This window comes from Prinia subflava, chromosome 4 (genome assembly GCF_021018805.1).
Source record: "Prinia subflava isolate CZ2003 ecotype Zambia chromosome 4, Cam_Psub_1.2, whole genome shotgun sequence".
Taxonomy (NCBI): domain Eukaryota; kingdom Metazoa; phylum Chordata; class Aves; order Passeriformes; family Cisticolidae; genus Prinia; species Prinia subflava.
The window spans coordinates 13,638,729-13,659,695 of record NC_086250.1 but is presented as its reverse complement, the minus strand read 5'-3'; the positions used below and the strand labels follow the sequence as shown (position 1 = coordinate 13,659,695).

General features: G+C 47.4%; 1 protein-coding gene across 1 annotated transcript in view; it reads left to right on the top strand.

Annotated features, from left to right (window-relative positions):
• The window catches only part of DENND2A (DENN domain containing 2A), a 57,243-nt gene that overhangs the window by 16,502 nt on the left and 19,774 nt on the right, over positions 1–20,967 (top strand). The window contains exons 2-8 of the mRNA XM_063395570.1: positions 6,141–6,239; positions 7,842–9,053; positions 10,059–10,186; positions 13,413–13,534; positions 15,877–16,074; positions 17,990–18,083; positions 19,359–19,409. Of these exons, the coding sequence (XP_063251640.1) occupies positions 6,169–6,239; positions 7,842–9,053; positions 10,059–10,186; positions 13,413–13,534; positions 15,877–16,074; positions 17,990–18,083; positions 19,359–19,409 (1,876 nt within the window). The 5' untranslated portion in view covers positions 6,141–6,168. The remainder of the gene's footprint in view (positions 1–6,140; positions 6,240–7,841; positions 9,054–10,058; positions 10,187–13,412; positions 13,535–15,876; positions 16,075–17,989; positions 18,084–19,358; positions 19,410–20,967) is intronic.

Here is a 20,967-nt window from a genome sequence, read left to right as displayed (position 1 = left end):
TGATCTTCAAGGCTCCTCCCAGCCCAGATCATTCTGTGATTCCTTCCATGTGCTTCAGTGCTCATTAGTATTTCCCAGACAGGTGACTGATGTTGCTATCTGAGCAAAAAACTTTTTGCTTCCCCCTCTTTTTTTTCTTTGCTGGTTTAGGGTGTTGAACGAGGCAGCCTGTGAGCCCATCCTAGCTTGAAAGGGCTTTACAAACATTGGAGCTGATACAAAGCAAAAGCAAGAAGGGAGGAAAAAGGTAGGCACACCCTTAGTCAATGGCAACGATCAGATGTGATCAGGCATGTCTTTCACCAAGGGCAGGGATGGGACCACCTTGCTGGCAGCCAAGGGAGGAGCAGGGCAGGCCCTTGAACCGTAGTAATCCTTTCAGTCAGGTTAAAGACATCTAAGCAGGCAGAGTTTGTTCTGTGTGCTCAGAGAGGGAGAAGGTCAGTAGATGGAATTATATCATAAAATTAAAGGGATGTCATAACAGCCAGCACAGCTTTGCTGGACACGGCGAGTTCCTGCATTCCTCGCGTTGCAGCGGTGCTCCCCTGACGTGGGTGCTTGCACAAAGGCAGAGGCTGTGGTTCATTGATTCCACTTGGGGTTTTTGAAAATACAGTTTGTTTTGACACATGGGATTCTCCTGACCTCCTTATAAGCCCTGTGATGGAAGATATGTTAGATTAAAGGGAAAAGTTAGGACGGAGTGGGGTGAGGGGAGGAGGCTGTGTGGGATCTGGCTCTAAAAGATACTGTAGGAGCATGTCACTTCCCAGTCATTGGTCCTTCATTGATATATTTTGTTTATCCTGCTTTTTTCTCTTTAACAAAGGGCTTGGCCCTGATTATCTAGAATTATCTACAGTTAGGATCCCATTACGAGTGGGATGAATTGAACAATCCTGCTGTTGGTGTCTTCAGTCTTCATGAGATTCACGGAACCGGGACAGTCAGTGTCTGCCAAAGACAAAGGTGACAAAGAGGTCACCCTGCCCTAAACTGTGCCCAGTGCAGGATGGCAGAGTAGCTGAGGTGGGGAGGCACCTCTGGAGATGGCAAGTACAGCCCCATGCTCAGAGTGTGATCATGCAGAGCAGCTTGTTTGAGACATTGTCCAGCTGGGTACTGGCTGTCTCCAAGGGCAGAGCCTCCCCTCCAGGAGCATCTCTCTGGTCTTGGTAAAAAGGTTTTTCCTCATGAGTAAGCTGATTGCTGCTTTCACGGGATGCACTGAGAAGCCTTGCTGTGTGGAGGTGGCCCATGTGCAGGACTGACCAGGAGAGCAAAGAAGTGGACTTTGTGTAAGTTGTCTGAGGAGAAGCTGTTGGGGCTGTCAGCTGGGGAAGGCTCATGTCACGTGTTGTGGAGCTCAAGTTTGAGAAAACCCATGCCTTGCTGCTGGGTTGGTGTTGGATACCTCGAGTCACAAACTCCTCCACTGTGAGCATCCTGTTTCACCCAGGGAGCCTCTCCTGGGTCCTGTTGCCCTTCTCAGCTCTGGCTGCAGCCCTGCTTGGCTCATGTCCTCCCTGCTGAGCAGGGGCTCGCTCCTGAGGTTACGCTCTGCCAGTGACCTCTGAAGGCAGGGTTTGTGCTGGGAACAGGGACACTGCCCAGTGCTGGGGCTGTGCACAGGGGCCCAGACAGTGCCTCTGTGTGTGTGAACACAGGCACGCATCCTCATGCCTGCTTCTTCCCCCAAAGGAAAACAGGCTCCAAACAGAGCAGGGGCTGGGGGAGGGAGCCTTGAAGGCTTTAACTGTTGGCTTCCCCTTAGTCATGTTTTTCCTGTTAGTGTTTTGTCTTCTTGGCATCCTTCCTGTTCTTTATATGTGTATATATGTTATATATTGTTGCCTCCTTGTTGCTGTCTTTATGCTGAACCCTTTGTTGTGTAAAGCACCAGAGCAGGGAGGCATGACTTGTAGGCTTTGGCTGCTCAGAGTTACTCAGGTTTTGAGCACTGAGGAGAAACACAAGTCTTTTTATCTTCTTGGAGGAGAGTTGGACCAGCTGCAAGTTGCTCCTGTTGCTGTGAAGCCTTGCTGTTCCTATGCACCAGCAGTGTGGCTAGCATCCACTTGTGGATGTGGATGAAATTTTTGGGAGGTGCAGAGTAAACAGAGCAAAGGAAACCTTGAGAAATGGCCTCCAGCATGCAGCAAGGGTAATGCACATCCCCAAACCACCTTTGAGATGTGCTCAGTTTATCCCCCACAAACAAAACTGCAAAGAAAGGAGGCCTGGGAGGCTTGCTGCCACTGCTGCCTGACCTTCTCAGAGACAGGGCTCCCCTGTGTGCTGGCTCTGCATTTCCCATAACGTGGACTGCAGGGCCTTTGCGCTCCCCTGGCTTGTGTCGTCGTCTGGTGGCTGCACCAAGTGCAGCGGGCAAAGCTGGTGTCATCCTCTCCCTGGAGGTGTTCCTCTGGAAGCCTTCCCTGCCCTTGGAGGGTGGGAGTGTGCCTCTTTTTTGTTCACTGGTTGCTCTGGAAACACCGCGTAGCATCCCGTGCCCCGAGCCAGATGTGCGTACTCCAAAAGCGTTTGGATCGGAAGTGGGGAAGAGGGCACTGGGGAAGGGGGGCGGGAGGAAAACTTAAATTAGAAGAAAGCCAAACAGCTATTGCTGGAGACAGATGATTACAGCTCATGTCAAGGCTGTTTCCTGCATGCCAGTGATAGATCAGTAAACAAACGCCTCTTTGCGAACACAAAGCAGGCAGGAACTCTGTTTGGAAGAGAGAGGTCGGGGTAGGTCTCCCTTCACTGGGCAGCAGGAAGCCCCTATCACATGGTCCTGGGAATTGTGAGGCTGGGTGCATGTGGGAGATACGCCGAGAGGCTTCTGCTGGGAGACTTCACATCCTTCCCAGGGCCCAGCCAGCAGGTTTGAGAGCTCCCTCCCCTCTCTCTTTCCTCCCACCTCCTCCCCTGTCCTTCCTTTCTCGGTTTAATTTTGCAAAGCTATCAGATGACTGCTTTGTTCCCCCAAACAATGACAGGGAATACATTGCAGTGCAAGGTTCTCCAAGTGGTGCTCAGTATCTTCTCTTCCCTTTCATGGCCTCGATGTCCTGCTCCAGGATGTATGTGCCAGGAGCAGTGGCCTCAGGCTCAGGTTCTGCGGGGCTGTGCCTCCCATTGCTGGTAGAAAGTTCTTGTGTGGATTTTAGAGAAAGCAGCAACCTGTCGAGAAGTACCAGCTTGATGGGTGTGTGTACGTCCATCCCGGGTCTCCTGCTAACTGAACTCAGCCCTGCTTGTTTCTTCTAGGCACTTTGGAGGGCCCTGATCACATTGCTCAGGAAAGCAAAGCATTTCAGACAATGCTTCTCAGCCTCTGGCAGGTCTCCCTTCCCCAGCCTTATACATGGTCCTCTGTGCTCTCTCTCCACTGCTCTCCGTCTTCCCCTCCTGTGCACACAACCTCGTTACCTCCCTTGTAACATATTTGGTTTGTGTTGGACTTCTCCATGTACTGCTTTGTCAAAAACTCTCAGTGAGCTGTAGCAGGTCACAGGGATGCTCCAAAGGGCCTGAGGCAGCACACAGGGTAGTGTGCAGTTGTTTGTAGGAGAGGTGTGGGCAGTCAGGAGGGGCAAGAGTTCCCTTTGCCTTTCACAGTGAACTGTCGTGTTAGCTCTGGGTGCCTTGTGGAGCCAAAACTTGGAAAACAAAAGTAAATGTTCTCTGTCTACTGGAGACAATTTTGCATCATTGCCATCAGAATTCCTTTGGTCAGGTGTTGGCAATGCCTGTGCGTCAGGCCTGTGAGTTATTTCTAGTGATCTTACAATTGGAAGAGATGATCATATCACCTCTGAAGCTCATCTAAGCTTGTGCTTGGCCCCAGGAAATTATTTGGCTGTTGGACTTATTGATAGGTACCTTATTATTTTCTGCTGTTTTATTCTAGACGTGACTCTTTTTCCCCTCGTGTCTTTTCCCCTCACGTCTTCTGGTGTGTTTGGATATTTACTCTTTTGAGCAGAACCAGCTAAGTTGCTGCAGTACTCCTCCAGGTGATGCTGAGGGCACCATGTGTGCCCTCCTGCTCAGAGAGGAGGCACAGCTGCCCGTGTATCTCCTAGGGATGACTTTACTCCCTCAGCAGTGTGTGTTGTCAGTGGGGGTGTTAGTAGGTACCTGGCTGTTGTCACGGCTTTGGAAGCTCCTGGATCACTCTTTAATCTGCCTAGTCTGAGGGTGTTGCTTTGGTTACTCCAGCCACACTTGTGCCTGGAAGGGACAGATGTCCCTCTGCCCTTGGTTCCAAGTCATGCTGATGTGCAGCTTGCAGTGGTGCTCCTTCCCCATGAGATTCTTGCAGCAGTCAGCAGCTGCTTTGTGGCTCACTTCTGCAAATCAAGGCTGGTGGAGTCTGTCCCATCCGCCACAGATGAAGAAACAAGTGCACCTCTTACTCTGTGTCATCTTCTCTTTGGCCTGTCCCACAGGAGGCCTGCCAGGGAGCTGACAGTGCTGAGCATCAGCACACATCTGCTGGTACCCAGATGTTCGTCTTCAAGGCAGGGTTTGTTAGCGGCTGTTGGAAAAGGCTGAAAAGAGATGGAGTTTCCTGATGGGGAAACTGGGTGATCTTATGAAGACAGAGAAGCACATCCGATGCTTCAGCAGAGCCACAGGGATTGTGTGTGTGGACACAAAAAATGTTGTGTTTCTCACTGCCAAAGGCAGTGACAGGGAGGTGCAAAGCACCAAATGAGTGCTGAGTGAAGAGACTGTCCCTGCTCCAGGGATGTTGAAAACCAAGCGCAGAGCGGACTCTGTTTGCAGGCATCTGCTTTGGCTGCCTGGGTGAGTCATTCTTTGGCCAAGGCCACAAGTATGGTTAGTTTTTCTTTATTTTCAATCCATAGCAGTTAACGGATGGATGAATAGATTTTTTTCCTTGGGCTGGTAAATTTTCTTGACAGTGTTGCAGGGCTGCTCTGTGTCTAGAAGTGAAGTGGGTGCTTGTTCCAGTTACTAATGAGGGAGAGAAGCCAAGGGAGTTTATTGTCTGGGAAAAGAGAGTCTGCTAAATGGTTAGCAGTGAGCTGCCCTGAGTGTGTACACATTGAGTTGACCCAGAGTTCACTCCTTGCCTCAGGAACATTGCCAGTGTGGAATAAAAGGAGGGAGAGAAAACTGTGAACAAACAAAACTGATTTCCCACCCCCCTTTTTCCTTTCTCTGCTCAAAAACTTGAGCAGTGGAAATGAGAGATCCCTTTGTTCTTTACTGTTTCTGGTGTGGTGGGCTATATTTTTTTTAATGATAAGAGGCACTTGGTCTTGTCAAATGCCAGGCATGGCAGGGCAGCTTCTGGCAGACCAGTGGAGAGATCTGAGAGACTTTTCCAAGTGTTGCCTACAAGATGGTGAGCCTGATGTCATTGCAATGCTTTAGAGCAGGCAGACCACCCTGATAAGTGAGCAGAGATGGTGCTGCAGAGTAACAGAACAATTCTTCTATTTTCTATTTAATGAGAAAGAGTATTGCAGTACAATAACACAGAGATGGAGTCTCTTGCATTGAGTGGGTAGCAGTGGCACTCAAAGACAGGGACAGTCATTGCAAGAGTGCTAGAAATCATGAGGCACACAGAATGACTCATTTTTGTGAATGATTTATCTTACCCCACGAGGAGTTGCCCTCTGAAATGAGATCAGTAGCAAGCTAACATGTCCCACCAGAGAGAAGACCAGTGGTTGCAGTGCAGTGTCTCTTCAGGCTAAAATGTTTTCTTATCTCAAGCTTCGAGTGTTGTGACAGTGTTATATGCCCAGCAACCACTTCAGACTTGTGGCCTTAAAACAGGTTGTTAGAATATTTTTTTCGGTTTAGTCTTCTGCAAGGGGAAAAAAAATCTAAATCTGATGAGATTTTGACAGCAATAAAAGCCTTCTTGAAATGTGCTCCATATTTAATTCAAGGTGCAGCAATTGATGCTGAGTCAAAGACAATTTTTCTTCCCGTTTTGCAGGGGAGGAAGCCTGGGCTGTCCTCAGAAAGCTGTCAGGTCTTGCTTCAGCTCCTCTCCTGGACTTCAAGGAGAAACATCTGTGTTTGTAGATGGAAAAGAGAAGGGTGCTGAGCAGAGAGCAATGCTTGTTCCTTGTGTCTGTCTGCAGGTGACCTGCTGCCCTGCTGTGTGCTGACATGATGACAGCGAGCAAGGCGGCCGATGTGAGCAGCAAGTCTGGGGGTGCTGTCTGCAAGTCTCTTGAGAGGTGAGAGCTTTCCATGTGCCAGTACCAGTGTGCTTTATTGTTATTATCCCCAACACAAAGAAAACCAAAGGAGGGAAACCTCTCTGCTGGGCACTGTCCCTCTCTCCTCCCACATTGAAACACACCCCATAGGTCCCATCTTGCAATTCTGTATATTAAATCATGCAGTCAGACTTCAGATATTCCAGACTCACTGCAAAAGGTCTGTCCCAAGGCAAGACCACTTGTGCTGATGATATCTGTGTCAGTGTTTGCCCTGCCTGCACCTGAAGTCTTCAGCCCTGGAGTCTCCTCAGAAGAGCCCCACTGTCCCCACCCATGGCAGGGTGGCTTCTGCTCTGGGGTCCAACCACCAGTGGCACTGGGATGCCCAGCTTGGGAGAGAGCGTGGTGTGCATAGTGCCAGCTCTTAACCAAAGCACAGTGTCACTGCCACAGCCAGGAGTTAAATATCTCTGAGGCTGAGGAAGAACAGGTGTGGCTCAGGTCCTGTTTCCTCTCAGAAGCCTATCCCAGCCTCAGTTTGCACCACTGCCAGCATTGCTTAGCTCCAGGACAAAGCTCCAGGCCTGACAGCACACAGGGTATCCCCACAGATGCTCTTACAAGACTGCCAAGTTCTGGAAGAGGCACAAGTGACACATTTAAGTTAATGGAGACATTTCCCAAGTTTAATTTTAATGTTGGGATTGTGGTTAAACGGGACTAATGATATGGGTTTGCATCCCAGTAATTACCTTTTGTTGTCTTGGGGCTCTTTCCCAAGCCCAGGCAAATTTCAAAGATGTGGCCAAGTGCTTCAGTTCAGAAACTTTTTGTGTTGGGATAGCTGCCTGTTCAGCAGGATATTGGTAAAGTATCACAGTATTGATACTGTGATATCACACACTTGGAAGTCTCTAGACTAAATATATTTGGATTTTTTGTTGCACTTTGGACCCAAACAGTGAAGATGTTTCATCTGAGAGTGTTGAATCTGGTTTCTGGGTGCTGTGGGAGTATGCCTGGGTGCATGGGGGCCTAAGTGCACGTGTGGACTGGGATGGTAGAGCCCATAGAAATGTAATAATAAATGTGCAGTCCTTGGCCATCAGTGTGCACTTGGGGATATTAGGATGGACTGAGAGAGATCCTCTGGGCAGGCACTACAGGAATGCCAGCTGTTCCATATGCTTTCTCCTCTGTGTAACAGCAGCAATTTTGCTGTTGTTTGCAAGTGGTCCATTTTGCATTTGTTTGCTTAGTGCCTGGTGATGTCCAAAGCTCTGCTGCACTTCTGCACACACACACACATGCATTGGTGAAGCTCTCACTGGTATCAGCATGTCTGATGAACAAAAAGTACCTCTCTCACCTGTAGCCTACTTCTGCCACAGAAGAAGGCTCCATTTCAAACCTCATCTTGGTTTTAGTGAGAGAAGGACAGTATGTTCTGCCTAGAAGGACCTTTCCCTGAGCATCCTCCTCTCTAAGCCCCTGTCAAGTGCTTGGTTTGAGCATCCTTTGCCATCAGCTTTATGAGTAAAGCTTGAGGAGCTGATGAACTAAACCAAGGATGAGCAATGGCAGTGAATGTTTCTTTCCTTTTTCTTTGATTTTCAGGATCAAGCTTGCAGATCAAAAAAATACAGCAGCTGTGAAGGAATTAGAAGAACCTTTGTGTGGATTTTTGAGTGAGAAATGTTCTGAAGGTTCCTCTGTTGCCCTGGGTTTAACACCTGAAGCTGAACCAATTTCTTCTGTGGTGAAGAACCCGCTGGGAGCCTTGGAGAACTTGATGCTGGATCCAAGGCTTGACTGCTTTCAGCAGAACATGCTTAGTCCTAAAATGATCATCAGTGACCCATCTGTGGATCTGAATGTCAAAGAAAACAATAAAATCATCAGAAAACAGATAGGAGGCACTCAGAATATACGGTCACCTGGAAAAATTGGCTTAAGGAATAAGTCCTTCAGCATCAAGGACAAAATTTCAGAATGGGAAGGGAAAAAGGAAACGCAGCCTGCTCCTCGCAGAGAGGAGGAGCCGGGAGTCCAAGAGGAGCACAAGATGCCCTGTGTAGCTGAGAAGATGAGTGGGGAAGCAGTGGGGACTCGGAAGGCAGAGACCAAGAGACTTATGAGCTGGGAGCTGGAGTGCAAAGGGGCAGGCAAAGAGAATGAGCGGAGAGCAGGAACTCAGAAAGGCACAGGGCAAGCAGCAGAGCGCAAAGGGGAAGCGCAGAAGGATGAGGAAGTGGAGTCCAGCCCTGGAAAATGCAAGGAGCTGAAAGGTGGGAAGTGGGAGGTCCAGAAGGAGAATCTTTCAGTGCTTAGTCAGGTCAAGAAGCTAGAGCAGGCTTTGAAAGATGGCTCAGCAGAGCTGCAGCCGCAGTTGCCTGGTACTTACTATTCCCCACAGTGCTTGCAGGAGAAGGCAGCACAAGGGCACACGGCTCCTGAGGGCCATGAGGGCATGGGTGGGGCTGAGCTCAACAAAAGGCTTCTTGGCGTGGACTCTGAAATCAGTGAGCCGATTTTTGGGACTCTAGAAGAGATAAGAACTCCTCACGTGAAATCCAAGCACTGCACAGTGGAGAACGTGTACACAGAGCCAGGGGTGCCAGAGAAGAAACCCTTCATCAACCCACTGCCCAAGCCCCGGCGGACTTTCAAACACGAGGGGGAAGAGGACTGGGTGCCAGCAGTTAGGAATAAAAGAAACTTACCCCCTCTGCCATCCATTCCTCCCCCTCCCCTGCCCTCCTCTCCTCCCCCATCAGCTGTCAGCAGGAGGCTCTGGAGCGGGAAGCACAAGAACAACGCTGACCACAGGTATTGGTTTTGTGAAGCTGTTGGTCTTCATGGTGGAGTCCCACCTTCCCATCTTTCTCTGAGAGACACAAATCTTTTCTTTTTGCTCAGACTGTCCAGCATAATCAGCGCTCAGTCATCTCTCCAAGAATGTGTGAGTGGCCAGCACTGCTCCACAGGGTAACTTTGGAGGGATAAGTCATGGCAGATTTAAGATCACTGTATTACATGGCTTAACCTTCAAGCCCAAATTGAGGGATTTGGGGTTTTGTTTTGGTTTTCTTAGCAGAAACTCTATTTAATTACAAAATGACCACAGCTGGTCTGGAACAGTGTTTGGAATGATAATCTCTAGTCTCTGCTGCAGCATTTTCACTGTCCATAGTAAACCTCAGTGAATCTGATGTGTATATATTCTTCTGGAGTGCTTGCTTACTTTTTATCCCCTCCCACATAAGTGTCACACATTTTTGGGGTACGGAACATAAAATACACAGCTTTTTTAATGCCCTCTGGATAAGTTGTCACTTGAAATTCCAGGCTCTGTTGCAGAAAGGAAATCAAAACTTGGTAGGTTTGCTCATGGAGGGCAGAGTTTTATCCTTTCTACCATTCTGCAAGCAAGTTTTGTTTTTCTGTGCTGCTCAGAGAGCTGATTTTGGGGCCCCCTTATGCTTTTCACGGGTGGGATCTGTGCTGTAAATGGGACCTCTCATGTCCTAAGGTTCTGTGCAGTGTTCCAGGATGTGCCACTTAACACTTGCATCTTCACAGTGTGCTATTGCCATGACAACCCAGATTATCTGTGGCACCCCAAATGCCTTTATTTGTGTGGCTGATAAAACCAGCCTGTCTCAGTATTGCTTTTTCATGCTGTATATGGGACGAGGCGGTGAAACGTGCTCGGTAATTTATTTCGCCAGCTGCGCCGCATGTTGGAGAAGTGAATTAGCTGTAATTTGGTTATAAATGCTGCTTAACTGCATCAGTCTCCTCTCTGCTCCTCCTCCCCCCTCCGTGGTGCAGGAAATCGTATGAGTTTGAAGACTTGCTGCAGTCGTCATCCGAGCACGGCCGCGTGGATTGGTACGCGCAGACCAAGCTGGCCCTCACACGCACTTTATCCGAGGAGAACGTCTACGAAGACATCCTGGGTAGGAGCTCTGCACAGGGAAAGGAGCTGGCTGCTGGTCCTGTGTGGGCAGCAGGCATTCAGCAGAGGTGCTATTGGATAAAGTTTATTGTCCAAATGTAAACCAGGACACGTTTTGCGCATATTATTGGCAAGTAATGAGAAAAAATGTACGAGGTACTTCAAAGCTCATCAGGTTCAAAGATAAACCTGAGGCATATGGGAAGCAGCTTTTATTTTTTGCTGGCATATCTCCTCTGCCTTCCTTTTGTCCTGTGGATTAATTCTCGCAGTCCTGATCTGTGCATTGTGGTGGTTTTGTCAGTGCTGAGATAATGTGAACAGTCTGAAAACAACCTTGCAGTCAGTTCCACAGCTCAGGAATAGAACTGTGTGTGGCCTCAGGTACCACTGAGATTAAGAAACTGGGTCCCACAGTCTTTGAAATTTTTTATTTAGTTCTCTAACTTCAGTGTCAGATCAATGCCATTTTGAAGATTATTTCCTGTAACTCTCCCAATTTATATTGTGTTTTTTAATATTGTGAGTTAGGTGGCCTTTGACAGAACATAGACTAGAAGTGTCCCCCTTGAAAAAGCCTTAATGAGTTTTAGCAGCTATAGGCTGGTGCTGCATAAATCTCTTGGCCGAGGTCAGCAGATTAGGAATGAAATAGCTGCATAAGCCCCTGCCATGGCTCTTGCCATGCTGCTGTAATCCTACAAAGCTGCTCTGTGTTGTTTGGTGTAGGAGGAGCTGCACTTTCTCAGGAGCAGGCCAGGCTCCATATTGTAGTTTTGATATGAATAAAATCTGATCATACATGATGAGAAAGGACTCTTGAAGGAATCCTGTTCCTTTGGGACTGAGGGCAGACAAGGCAATTCTAATCCATGCTTTCTGACATTTTTGAAGCTGTCAGCCTCATTTGTGGAGCTATGGGCCTTCTGTTTGCTTTTTTTCTTCTCTTTACTTGGGGGGCCAAAGGAACAGGCAGTGTCTAAGCAGCTGCTGTGGGGTTTTTGTGTTGGGGCATGATGGGAGGTCTCAGCAACCACTGAGTAAGGGTCACCTTGTCAGCTGGAATAACATGGATAGCATTACAGGCTGGCTGTGAAGGCAAATCCATCTATTCAAACACAAGCACACACCCATGTCCCAAGTGTGCAGGGAACTCAAATATCAGCCTGAAGTTCCTCTACCCTCCAGCTTTTAGTTGCAAAGATTAGAAGAGGACAAAGTTATAGGTAATAGTCAGCTAATAGAGCATGTTTGGTTTTTTGTTTTCTTGCCGCATGTTAAGGCTTTTCCTGGAGTCAGTGATCTTTAATTGGTTCCTGCAATCCTGGTGGTGTTACCAGGGGAGCTTGGAAAGAGGGGTGGACAGGGATAACTGGAAATAACAAGCTGCAGTTTTGCTTTTCAAAAGACCACAGACAAGTTTAATCCACAACACAAACAACATGTGAAAACCTCACCAGGGGAGGGGGGACCAAGACTTCAGCCACAGGACACTGCTTCTGGCCCACGGACAGCCACGTGTGCCCATCAGGACGTGCAAGCACACACACACTCATAGGTGTGACTTGGGGGGGTTCAGCTGCCAGTAGGATAATGATTCCAGTTCCCAGCAAGTCACACAGATTTCCTTCATGCACCCATTTTTCCCCTGTTCGCCATTGCTTACCTGGAATATTGGAAGCTGGGCAACAGATAGCAAGGTTTATTTGTAAAACAGAGGGAAATTATGTTCTTTTTTCTAGACTGAAACTTACTGAACTTGTTTAGCAGTTTGAGGATGGGACAATGGGAATCCAAGCTTGTTCCTTTTTTCTCCAATCTTCCCAGTTGCTGACAACTGAAGTATATTTTCAATACTGAAGAGACCATTGAAATTAGGAAGTGGACCCAGTTTCAGGGACAGGAGAATGTTTGCTGACCAGGTGTTGGTGCAGCCTTGCTTTGCTGGTGTCACACCCACTTGCCTCCTCTGTGGTGAATTTGGATTCCCTGCTGGAGTGCTGCGTGTCACCAGCTAATATAGAGGACGGTGCTGGGAAAGACATGGGTTTCTGTCCTTGTCTGAAGAGTTCAGCTGCAGTCCTGCCCCAGCTGGGCAGGCAGGTGGGAGTGCACTGGTTAGACAGATCCCACAGCCATTACTGGTCCTGCTGCAGAGACTTGCAGCACTGTGACTTCCAGTCTTTACTCTCAGCCAAGCATTATGTGACAGTAAGAGAAGGGCAGTTGCTTTGGGTCTCAGCTGTCCACTGGGATATGGATGAAATGAGGGCAGTGAAGAGACAAGGCTCATAACATCATTTGCCTGTGCAGATGCTTGGGCTAAGCCTTTGTCAGTGGTTTCTTAGATGCTTGGGTGGAGATGCCACAACCTGCTTTGTCAGAGTTGTGCTCTTTTTGAACACACTTAGGCTTCCCTAGTGCTGCTGAAGAGGGGGATATAAGAAGTTCATTACATGTGATTTTGGGTGTTTAAAACTCAAATTAGTTGTGTGCCTCATATCCTGAATTACTGGGAAGAAAGGAACCTGCATCTACTTCAGAGCTGTGCATTGTGTCCTCATCCCTTCCCCCCCATCCTCTAGGGCAAGAGCATCCTGACTTTGAGTGGATTAATCCTGCCCTTTCTAAAGTACAGCGTGTGAAATTGAGGTCTCCATGATTGGTAGATGTGTTTGAAATCCTGGATTGTGTGACAGACATCCATGTTCAGAGTGTGGATTCAATCTTCCTGCAGTCAGCCCAAGGGCAGGGCATCACTTCAGCCCCAAGTAAGGGATGACCAGACCTCATCCCCCTAAATGTGGGGCTTAAACAGAGAGAGGACCGCCATGCTAGGCTTCAGCTCTCAGTTTCATGGAGCAACTGCAAGCAGAGGACTGGAAAAAAGGAAATATAGTTATGAACTAATGTGCATGAGAACATCACAGCTCTTCTGGACACAGGAAAATGAACTTGAGAGCTGGCAGGGTCTTTTCCATCTGTAGTATCTGTGATGTGTTTCTGTGGTTTCATTTGTCTGTGTCAGGGTTTGGACACTGTCCAGCAAGCAGCTGGACTTCTAGGGCTATGGTGAGAATGAAGCAATGGCAGGAATGCTTGAGAACAGGTCTTTATGTCTGATGTGGGAGGTGGGAGAAGACCAGCAGATCCCCAAATGGATTTTTATTGCAAACCTCAGAGATTTTCTGCACTTAGAATCTTTTGCTTTTGTCTTTTTGCTGCAGATCCGCCATCGAAGGAAAACCCTTATGAAGACATCGAGACCAACAGCCGCTGTTTGGGGAAGAAATGTGTCCTGACCTTCCCAGCATCGCCCACCTCCTCTGTGCCTGGGACTCCCACAAAGGTACTGGGATTCCAGTGGCCACCTCTTCTGCCCCAGAAAGTTTTTTGGTGAAATCCAGCTCCTCTGTAGAAAAAGTGGACACCTTCATCATGATAGGGATTTTTCCTTTATGTCTTTTGCCACAAAATACAGTGTGATAAGAGGGGATTTACTGCCCTTCAGCAAGGTAGAAAAACAAACCAGCATTCCCTTACGTAAATGGTCTGCTTGCTTTCACTTTTTTTCACTCCAGGATTGCCTTCCCTGGTGGTGTGGGAAGACCTTCCTCCCCTCAAAGAGGGCATGGAAGTGTTTGGGTAATCAAGGCCTGCAGTAGCCTTGTCTCAGTGTCTGTGGGCAGTGCAGTCTGCCCATGCTGGTGCCCAGGTGCCTCTGCAGCCCCCCCAGAGCCTTTTTTGCTCTCTCCATGAGACAATTTGCTGGTAAATAAAGCAGTGCCAGTCCTCTGGGTGGAGAGCTAGTGCTGGAAGGGCATTCCCACCACAGCCCAGCTCACAGCTTGGTGCCTTTTTCTCCTGTCCATGGAACCCAGGTAAAACTTTGGTTGGCACCTCTTGCTCAGAGCTTAGGGTCTACCAAGGCCAGCCCTGCTCTCAGCCTCCCAAGCTGCTTTGGTTGATTCATGCTGCCTGTTTAGATAATCCAAGCCTGGGGCAGCAGGGGCAGCACGACAGCCAAAGTCATCTTGGCAATAAATGGGTTTGGAGTGGATAGCAGGGATCTAAACACAGCTTTCCTGACCAGAGGGTTTTCTCGTGCTTTCCAATTACTATTATTATTATTCAGCATTTTCAGAACTCTTATGTGCAGCATTCCTTGATGTGCTGCTCTTTTCCAACCAGCTCAATCAGCAACTAAGGTGCCTTTCAATAATTTATCTCTTTAAAGTGAAAATTGTTCTGTGGTTCTCAATCCATTCTCCTTGTTGCTAGCTAGGGCTAGAGCAGCAAGGGGCCATGTGTGAGTGTTGGGATGAGGCTGATCTCCCTCAGAGAGATTTGCAGTCACCCGTGCATCCAGATTTCCCACGTGTGCTATCGAAAGGGGGCTGCAGTGCTGCACAGGAGTGCCTTTCTCCTGAAATACTGTTCCCAGCAGGAGGCTGAGCAGCAGTAATTCTGTTATCCACAGTGCTTTGGCGTCTAAAAGCCGTGATCCACATCAGTCAGAGCAGAAATGCTGCAGCTCTCTTGGCAGCTAATGGGTTTGCAACTGCAGCATTCATCCTGCTGGAGAGCCTGGCCAGGCTGCAGTGATGGGGAATGGGTCTGGACAGACTTTCATGACTACTGTATGAGGAGTAGCTCATATCCCTGGTGCAGAATGAGATTCTTCAGTGCCAATTCTCCTTACAACCTCATTTTTACATGACCTCTGTAGGTGGCAAATGTTTTTGTGACCTGAGCATCTTCTGCTGAATCTAGAAACCTGAATGAATTAATGGATTAACATGAATGGATTAATTGGTCTGACTAGTAACTGCTGAAGGAGGCAGATGGTGGTGCTGCCTAAGCTACAGTCACGGTGCTGCTGTGAATTGTTCAGAACTAGGCTGGATAACTCTCCCCCACACTTCTTAGTGCCAGATATGTCTTCTGGCAGTGCAGATACTGTTCCCACAAAAGGTGCAATTTACCTTGTCATAACTGCTGGGAAATTCTGTAGGAGAAGATAAAAAGTGTTCTTATTGAGCATCTTTCTGGTGAGAAGTAGTTTGCCCCTCTTTATCTGGAGCTGAGCTTTCTACTTCTCTGATGCTATTTTTGGTCAGGGACTTTAGGAACTCTACTGTGCTTCTTAAACATCTTCTGTTGTACTCCCATCAAACTTGCTAATGAGTTTAGGAGAAAAGCAGTCTCCATAATTGTCTAACAGCATCTCTTGTACCCTTTGAAATATCTGATTCTGGCTCCTGTCGAAGGCAGCCATACTGACAGTGCTTTTTGCCTGCTCTCACTGCTTTTCTGTACCTCCTGGCTAGCTGTTCCTTACCCGAAATGTTTGTGGTTGGTTGGTCAGTCTTGTCCTGTTTACAATCCCAGCCTCTGGATTACCCAAATCCTGGGAGATTTTTTGCCACACTTGAGCGAGGCCTTCTTGGCCAACCCCTGAGCTTGTGTCCTGTTCTGGAATGAAAATGGGATGGTTGAATTGCTGGTCAGGATGTAGCCTGGCAGCTGCATGAGTTTCTTGCATGTGCAGAAATCTGTGGGCACTCTCAGGCTGCTTTGACAACTGAGTGCTGTGGCTGCCCCACTGCATTTACTGATATGACAGTGTAAGCAGTGGAGTAAGGATACTCGAGGTACTGTGGTCATTCATTCCCTCTCCTTCATTTCCAGTTGCTTTCCAAGCCCATGTTTTTCCGGCAAAACTCCGAGCGGCGGAGTTTCAAACTGCCAGACATACGGAAACTGAGCCGTGATGGGACAGGGTCACCATCCAAAATCAGCCCTCCCTCAACCCCCAGCAGTCCAGATGACACCTTCTTCTCCCTGGGAGATTCTCAGAATGGAAAGAGGAGAAGGAAGATTCCCAAGGTAAATCTAGGCCTTTGTCCTTTTTGTTTGGCTTCTTCCAGGCAGGAATGTGGGACCAGGTTTTCTTTAGTTTCCAGTGTGTGGCATCCCTGCAAGGCAGCTGCTGTCCTGGCTGTTGACTTGACTTGTGTTTAACTCCCTTTCTGCCTGAAGGAGAAGGCACACGAACATGTCTGCACCTTTCAAAGAAGTTATTTTTCCATCTGAGATTTCATAATAAGAAAAGAAAAAAAAAGCATTATAATTTTTGGATAGAAGTTGAAGTATGTAAGAGGGGGGGAAAAAGCAGTTCCTATTTTGCAGAAGATGTGCCCCATCATATTTCCTTCTGTGCTTCCTGGGTGGGACAGTCAGAAATTGTCTGTGTGTTATGTGTTTGTTTCTTCATGGAAATCTGTTGTTCTTTGCTCATTCTGATTTCTGCACTGGCTGTTTATAATTTAAGGGAAGGTGTGATTGTAGGTGAGCAATGAACATAATGACAATCGGGTGACAAAAAGGACTTGTCTGCAGTTGTGAGCATTTTCTGCAGCAACATTTCCTATTTCTTACTTGGATATAGCAATACTCCATTTAAATTTTATTTTCTTTCAGATCTGGCAGGATGTGTATTCAGTCCAAATGAGGTTTGGCAGCAGTCTATCTATTGAATGTTTCAAAAACACAGTTACAAAAACACAGTTGCTTATCCCTTTGCAGGACAAGCAGAGGCTACCAGGGACAGTCTGTGGTGATTTTTTTCCATGCCCACAGTTTGCATTTGGGGAAGAAGGGATGTGTTTGTGTATCTTCTTTGTTTCCTGGTTGCCAGATCTGTGTTCATGTTTGCATATCTGATTTTTGAATGCCCTCCCTGTGTGCCTCAGCCTTTCAGGAATGAGCCAAAGACTGCAAATGTTTATGGTTTCTTTCCCAGTATGTCTTCACATCTGTGCATGGGCTTGAGCTCTGTCAGTGTGTTCACACATACTTTTATGTCAATTGAAGAGAGGATTCCAAGTATTTATTTACCGCACAGTGCCACTGGGCAGTCTTGTAGGGCCAGCCCAGAACTGAGGTTTGCTGTGTCAAGGGCAGCATCACCTGAGGCTTGAGCTGGGCATCTGGGTGAAGGCTGCTCTTCCACATCAGAGCATGCTGCCTCCCACTTAAATATTTGTGTTCAGAGTTGCCTGACCAAGTAGGTGCTGGGCCTGTCTTACCTTGAGCTCATAAGACGTGTGGAAGTAAACCTGGATTCAAAATTTCAATTATTCATGGGATAGATCTGAATGTTGTGGCCATATCCTGCTGCTTCTGCCTGGGACCTTGAGAAGGAGGCAGGTCTGCTCAAGCAGGAGGCCTGGCATGGCTCTGCTGCAATTCCTCTCCCCTTCAGGAGTGGACAGGGAGAGCAGAGGCACTGAATGAGCCACTGAGCATTGCCCAACACTGAAATGTCCTTCCTCTTGGTCAGCTGGGAGCACAGGGATTACAGGATTTGCAAAGGAAACCACCGGTGTAAAATATTTCAGTATCACTGGCCTCCACCCTTCTCAGTTTCTTCAGCTGTCCTCCAGCCAGTTCCGTGCTTCCAAACCTGCAGAGCAGGGCAGGTTGCCAAGGGACCCTCTGGTGCTCCCTGGAGTGTGGATCATGCTATGGAGAGATGGACTCTGTCAAGCTAATGCAGCTGCACAGAGTGGAAATGCATTAAGGTGCACCTTTCATCAGGGTTTGTTGCCCTGGGCTCTGCTGTCCCACAGTGAGCGTGGCAGTACAGCAGAGATCCTGGGAGCTGTGCATCCTGCACCATCAAGGGGAGAGTTTCAGTGTGGCCAAGGCTGGGATAAAGAGCACTTTGCTTGAAATTCTAGCTTAATTTCTTGCCTGGAGAAGAAATTAACCGTGTTTGCTTTGTGTGTTTGTTGAGCAGCTTGTGTTGAAAATCAATGCCATTTACGAGGCCCGGAGGGGAAAGAAACGTGTCAAGAGACTGTCACAGTCTACAGAGAGCAATTCAGGGAAAGGTAAAGGAGCTTCAGATCATCATACATCTCAGACTTTCTGAGGTCTTGCCTTGGACTTTAGACTGCCTTAGTGGTTTATGTGACACTTTCTAGCACTTCTTCCAGTCCAGACTAAGGCTGACTTGGGGTTTCCACTCTTTTTTTTTGATAAGATAAGCGCTGTTCCTCTGCCCAAAGGACTTTGGTTAAGATGGAAGCTTTCTGTTTTTCTTGCTTCATTTTCATTCCATGGCTTTGCATGATAACCTTATAGGCCATACCAAACATGTCCCCTCTTTTTGATGTTTATTTCTGGAACATGATGGAAGCTATGGAGAGGAATGTTCTGTCCAAAAGCTCTGATTTGTTGAGATCAAAATGTTTTGTGGGAATGTGTGACTTGAGTGAACTGTCCAATGGACGATGGAGATTTTGGAACAGCCCTGGTTCTTTCATCCCAGTAAACAAAAAGCCTCAGTTGGGAATCAGGGTTTCTACAACTGACTGTAGGACCATCTTCATCATAGCAGGATTGAGACTTTCAGCCTCCCACTGTCAGTTAACAACTTGCCCAAAGCATTCAGACACTTCAGAGCAATTACTTTTAAGCATCTCGTCTCTGTAAAAATTAGGATTGTGTCTGTCCAACACAGGATTTTTTTCAAAACACTTTAATTTCCAGCAAAAGATGATCACCTCTATTTGTTTGTCACAATTATTTGTTACTGTTTATCCTATTTCATAAAGCCATAGACAGCCACAGGGTGGATGAGTATGTTAATATGAACTTTCAGGGGAAGCATACCAGACTTTTTATACCCCTCCCTAAAGCATCATTCAGAGAAATAGATCATTGAACCTTATAGACCTTTAATCTGATTCAGTCTGACAATTTTTTTTTCTTTCTTTCTTTCTTTCTTTCTTTTCTTGGTTTTATCCCATATCCCACAAACTACTGCATATTAATGAGTATTTTGCCTTGGTGTTGTGCTTATACAGACTTGGATAAAATACCATTCTGGCATTTTATTCTTTATGCAACTCTTCTGGCTGTGCAAAATTGATTTTGTTGTTGTTTGTTTGGGTGGTTTTTTTCCCTGAACGAATGAGAAGAATGAGGTTTGGTAACTGAATATCTGTGGGTATGTGCACCCTTGAAAGGAACGAGGCCCTTGGGACCTAAACTGCTTCCCCCTGAAGTTGGCAGGTCCAGCTTTCTCATGCCAGTGGTAAGAAATGCACAGCTATAAACAGACTTTGCTTAATTCCTCTTCCTCTTTCTTTTTTTTTTCCTAGTTACAGATGAAAACAGTGAATCAGACAGTGACACTGAAGAGAAGCTGAAAGGTAAGGCAAACATGTGGAGGGAGAAAATGGCTCCTGATAAACTCTGCTCTGAGCTCCTAGGACAAGATCCCTCCTCTGTGTTCTACCTTTGGAGAAGGACCTGGTTTCTGGATAGAACACAGCGAGAAGACAAAGATCTCAATACTGCAGGAGAAAATCCATGGGCAGAGGGCTGTAGGAGCCCAAAACAAGCATCTCTTCAACTCCCATCCAAGCTCCTTGTTGACTGACTTTCCCAGGAGGAGTACTGGACGCTGAGGAAATACAGTGAGATTTCTCTAATTGCAGAGTCAGAAATGTGTGGCCAGACTGGCAGAAGCAGCATTGCATGGCATTGGGTGTCCAGACACCTCACCACATGCTTACTGTGGGAGAAAAGCCACCAGCCAGACTGGCAGGCTGTGGAAGCAGAGTTGCACTATGTGATTTGTTGCTGGTTAAACTCTCCTGCATTGGCTGGGTTGGGATAAAGCCCTGCGTTTCTTTGTTCACTCTTGTAGGATTATTTGGTGTACTGGTCTCCAAAATACTCTCCTGAAACCTTGTACTGGTAATTAGCCCCTGGACATTCTGGGGACATTTCCGTCTTTTGGGAATTTGTGTGGCAAATTCAAAGTCCTGGTAGAGTTAGAATGCAAGGTGGAAGCTCCCTCACGTTCCAAAGTTTACTGACTCACATGCACATCAGATCTGGATAGCAGGTCAGTTCAGTTCCAAGCTGAAAAGGACAGGCATGAGCAGCAGCTGGGCTGTGTGTCAGCCACAGTGCACTGTGAGTGGGAGTGCTCGTTCTCACCCTCTTCCAGGTTTCTAGAAGTGAAAGCTCAGACTGAGTTCCCTCTTGTGAGCACAGCTTCCACCCAAGAAGTCTTCCACTAAAAGTCTTTTATGTGTATTGCTGTGTTAGCAACATCAAGCTGAAAATTACTGGCGCTGCCTGCCTTTTGACAGGTTCTAAGGCTAGCCTGGAGACAGGAGAGAGGGTTTGCACCAGGAGAGTGCAGAAATCACATTCACAACCCTCCTGAAATGTGGTGTTGTGAAATACAGACCATGTTCAGATCTAGCTGAGAAAGACAGTGTAGATGTGGCCAGGAAGACTTGATCTCTTGTCTGCTGCTGGTTGCCATAGTGAATCATGTGCATTATCCTGTGTGTCTCTGTAGCTCAGAACTCCCTAGAGAGAGGATGATGGAAATCATATGAAGTCACCTCAAATCCAACAGTACTGGGCTGTTGGATCCAGACCAATCCAGACCTTGGGCTGAGTGACTATGCAAGTCTACATAGGTGTGAACAGGAGCTCTGGCACTTGCTGTTTCCTCTAACTACACCTGTATTTTGCATAATGCCTTGTTGAACTGTTGACTTCCCTATTTTTAAATAGGAAAGTGAGATGATTTAGCAAGTGTCTTGTATTTGGGACTTTGTACGTTTTGTGTAACACATAAATCACACCAGCCAGCTACCTGTGCTTGCAAGTCACTGTACATCATCTGAGACACAATAAGTCATAAGGCTGTATGTCAGAGCTGGAAGTGCAGACCCTCAGAAAGGA